The 4,535-nt window shown below is 33.1% G+C and overlaps 1 protein-coding gene across 1 annotated transcript; it reads right to left on the reverse strand.

Moving 5' to 3' along the window:
• Positions 1–233: 233 nt before the first annotated feature.
• On the reverse strand, positions 234–2,120 carry LOC121258547 (heavy metal-associated isoprenylated plant protein 20-like). Its single transcript, XM_041160082.1, has 3 exons — positions 1,884–2,120; positions 1,670–1,745; positions 234–786 (listed from the first exon to the last, which is right to left on the reverse strand). Exons 1-3 carry the CDS (start codon positions 1,953–1,955, stop codon positions 494–496), a joined length of 441 nt encoding a protein of 146 aa, XP_041016016.1. The 5' UTR covers positions 1,956–2,120; the 3' UTR covers positions 234–493.
• Between the last annotated feature and the right edge of the window lie 2,415 nt (positions 2,121–4,535).

The raw sequence follows: 4,535 nt of genomic DNA on the forward strand, positions 1-4,535 counted from the left end.
CCATCATGCATGATCGATCAATCTCCACGAACGAGATCATCATTAGTCTCTGAACTCTGAAGACCCATGGGTTTCTCGCTAGGCTACTCGATGGTGGGAATATTTCACATTCCCTGCAGGCATGAAGCTGCTTGCACCCAAAAGTCTTTCAAATGTTGAATGCTAATTTGTTATTTTCTGGTAGACAGTAACCATACGTCCATTCAGACGACCACATGACATTAAATTTTGTGTACAGAAAAACATGTATCTTATCATTAGCAGGGTAAACAGTACTTCTAGTACTAGTGGTACAACTTCTCAAAGAAAATCCATATTAGCTAGCCCTCTAGCAAAACTTCCCATCTCCATACAAACTAACATGACCTACCACCTCAAAACGACAACTAAATGCTTTTTTTCGCGTTTCATGTATAAAAACATAAAAGATGATCTACAAGTGTTAAATACACCCTCGATCGACCCTAGCTCGTTCCAATATTTATAAATCTGCTTACATGATTGAACATGCATGTGGATTTTCATTACTGAAGAGGGAAATGAATTTCTCGTCCGGTGCATTTGGGCTGGGGAGGGCTTGAAAAGCATTTTTCACGTAACCAGACGGTGCCTTCTTGTCATAGGCCTGAGCCACGTAGGGGTAAGCCACCAAGTTATATGGCACATATGGCCAAAACTCAGCTCTCTTTCCGGTGCTCTTCACCTTATTTAAGACCTTGTTTGGCTCCACATACCCAGTTACAGTTACCCGGCTTTGCTTCCGGTTTACATCCACTTGTTTCACCCCTTTAAGTGTCATGTCAAACAAACGAAGAAGATATATAACAGTTAGCACCTCCAATTAATGGAAACATAAAGTTAGTAAGTACTTCAATGGCAATAAGATTAATTTACTGTACTCTGCAGCAAAAAGTAAAGAGATTATGAAGTAGACTTCTCATAGTTTGTTTTCTACTTTGATAAGGATTTCATGGATATCATCTTGCACAAGCCCTTAATTATTAGGAAAAAATCTAAAAGAAATAATAATTAGACAATCAAGCTTATTAATTACAACTTAGGTGAAGACCTTTCGGTGGAATAGGATCTCTCAACTTTATTTGTAATTAGTAGATAAAAACCAAACTAGCCACGAACTTTGCATTGCAATATATATATATATATATATATATATATATATATATATAGCATTTAATATGGTAGTGTACGAGCTTTAATGCTTTCCCACTTTCTTTACCAAAAAACAATTCTCTCCATTTTAACTAAAATAGATAGATAGTATATATTCATGATTTAGCATAAAAACACGAAGTATTTTGATCAGTTTCAAGTGATAGAACTTATTTTCCTTTCCCATTTATATGTGAATTAATATCGAGGAGACAATATGAAGCGACTCTCGATTTAACTTTTTCCATGAAGTGCTGGAACTACGTACGAGGCCGCTTCATTGTCTTCGTTTCCAGCTATAATAGGGGAAGGGGTAGTCCCCGGTGGAAATTCTACTCCAACCTTATTTCATTCTATATATGAAAGTTAAACTTTTTTTCTGCTCTTAGTTTTGAATTTCTAAAACATATCACAAAGTTAATCCACCATCAATATGGGCAGAGAGAGAGAGAGAGAGAGAGAGAGAGAGAGAGAGAGAGAGAGAGAGAGAGAGATGAACCTTTGAGGTTGGAAACAGCATTTTTAACTCTCCTTTCACAGCCATCACAGTCCATTTTCACCTTGATATCAACTGTCTGTGACACAACAATAGTTTTGGATGAGTGAGATCAGTTTCCACACACACACACACACACATGGAAAAGTTACGGATCGTGAGACCACTTGGCACACCGCGAAACAGAGAGATGGAATTGGTTTTTGAAGATCAATACCTGCATTGCCTTGCGTTTCTTCCTTGGGGTGGAAATAGTGATATAGTCTGAGAGAAAGTCGAGTGCACCCATGATTTTGTTCTGATCTTTTCACCAGTACTGGCAAATTAGCAAACAGTTCTAGTTAATTTGTCTTTGTTAATTTCGTGTATGGAGAGAGAGAGAGAGAGAGAGAGAGAGAGAGAGAGAGAGAGAGTTTTGGGAGGACAGGAGTACATGAATTCTCATGTGTTGATCTTCTTGTATTTATATATAGAGGGAGGGAAATAAACGATGGCAGCGGAAGAGGAACTTGGGGTGCAAATTGTGGTTACCAAAATAATAAATTAATTGTACAGAGACAATGACTTGTGTCCCTAAATCATGCCATTGATCATTCTCCAAAATATCTGCATCCCCGACAACTGGACATCTTTAATTGGTTTTAACTTCTTGGTTAAGAAATAAAACAATATCCTATTATTTAAAAGTAATGATATATATACAATACATTATACAATATATTACATAATAATATTATAAAATAAAAATATTTTTATAAATTATGTTACTTTTATAAGATATTTTATAAAAATATTTTTTATTTAAAATATAATTGTTTAAAGTGTTGTAAAAAATATTATGTGTAAATCATTTTCTTATTTAAAATATTTAAAAAAAATTGACGTAGAAGTCACCTTGACACGTGTCACGTATTCAAAGGTTTTTTTTTTTTTTTTTAAATCAAAATGTTGGACTTAAAACATATTGCATGTTTGACAGGTTGTCGAATTGGGAGCCGTTGTCTTCTTGTTTTACTTTCGCCGAAAGAAAAGGCCGGAATTGTTGCCAAGTACTTTCGCGCCTCCTTCGGTTTTTCTGCCCAAGGGTTTAACGGACTATTCCCCACAGCTGTAGCCTATAGTACTGCCCACAGTTTCTTTTAATTTTAAAACCCATATTAACCTTAATTAATCACAATAATCATCATAATCTAATCAACGTCATTAATTAATATTCAAGCTGCAACCATCCTAGCTAGCTAGCTAGCTAGCTATTGTCCTAGAAAATCAAATGTCAAAGATAAGACTTCAAACGTTTATAATATTAACTTGTCTAGGTATCATTCCTATGGAATAGTACTTTATATATATAATTTTATTATTTCTTAATTTATGGTGATTGTTAATGTCTGATATACCCTCCTGCTGCATGCATTGATCATTGGGGGTACCAATAGGGATAGTCGGATTTTCATATACAGAGAGTTCAAACATATCATAATTATTAATGATCTGGAGCCCATCTGTCTTGAATCATTTGCTAGTATGAAACCACCACTGATCCAGACAGATCGATTTTAATGTTCTTCCCAAAAAAACAAAAAATCAGGTTTTTTTTCAACTGCAATATGGCTGGTTAATAATTTATTAGACAATTGGTTTTACAATCACATATATATCCTTATTTTACAACATAATTATAAAAAAAAATTATACTACGTACAGTCATTTTTACGTATTCTTTATATATTTTGTTGATATTATTGGCTAAAATAATTATTTTATATTAAAAAAAGTGACGCAGTCAATCACATTAATAGAATGTACAAAGAAAACGTAAAAGTAACTATAAATAAAATTTTTACTATAAAAAAAAATATTATAAAAAGAGTTGTATATCTATCGTTACTTTTATATAACACATATATAGTAACATTAATACAGCTTGCATCCTGGTGGTTCCACTTAACCACACAGCTACAAAGTTGAATTATTGGGTGGCCGGGTCATGTTATCGATGATCTAGATGGGGAAAATTCTCCCATGCTTTTTTTTTTTTTTTTTTCAAGATCTTAATGCATGCAAAAATGGTCCCCTCTAAATCGAATGGCTGGCCATGGAATTAAATAGATTTTTGTACGTATTTGTCAAGAAGGCTTAAATCATGATTTAATGGAACTCGCATTTATAATTAATAGGATTAATATATATATATATATATGTATGTATATATATATATATATAGTCTGTGATCACAATCATTGGGGTAGCTGCATGCCAAACCTCGCGCGTTAAGAATATTGTAACACGGTTTCGCAATTATTGATGTGAATGTGCAGTTTAATTGCATCTAAAGCCATGCATCCAGCTAAATTCAGGGTAATTAAACTCTCAACGTACGACATAACATCACTATATACCCAATTAATTAACAACATAACGTCAATTAAGGACCACATGAAATACCTATGACGGAATCGTACGCAAGAGTTTAAAATAACAAAAAATAAATAAATTATACAAATCTCTTTTTGATTTTAAAATTATATGAATGTCTAGATTTAAAATCTATAAAAATTTCATTCAAATTCAATAAAATTACAAAATTTTTATTAAAACAATACTCTGAAACAGAATATAGGCAAGAATACGTTGAAAATGATCGAAATTTGAAATGAAACTGAATGAGATGGAGTATAGTGTACCAAATGAGAAAATCCAATCGTTCTAACCGAAACAAAATTGAATTCAAAACTAGGCTTTTTGATAATTAATTTGCACTCTCAATTACAAGATGATGACTATCATCAACATTATATATATCACACGTCTCATTTATTCCTTAATTCTAGGCTCGCTATATATGCATGCTCTCCAAAGTTCCAAGCAT

Source organism: Juglans microcarpa x Juglans regia, chromosome 3S (genome assembly GCF_004785595.1).
Source record: "Juglans microcarpa x Juglans regia isolate MS1-56 chromosome 3S, Jm3101_v1.0, whole genome shotgun sequence".
Lineage (NCBI taxonomy): Eukaryota > Viridiplantae > Streptophyta > Magnoliopsida > Fagales > Juglandaceae > Juglans > Juglans microcarpa x Juglans regia.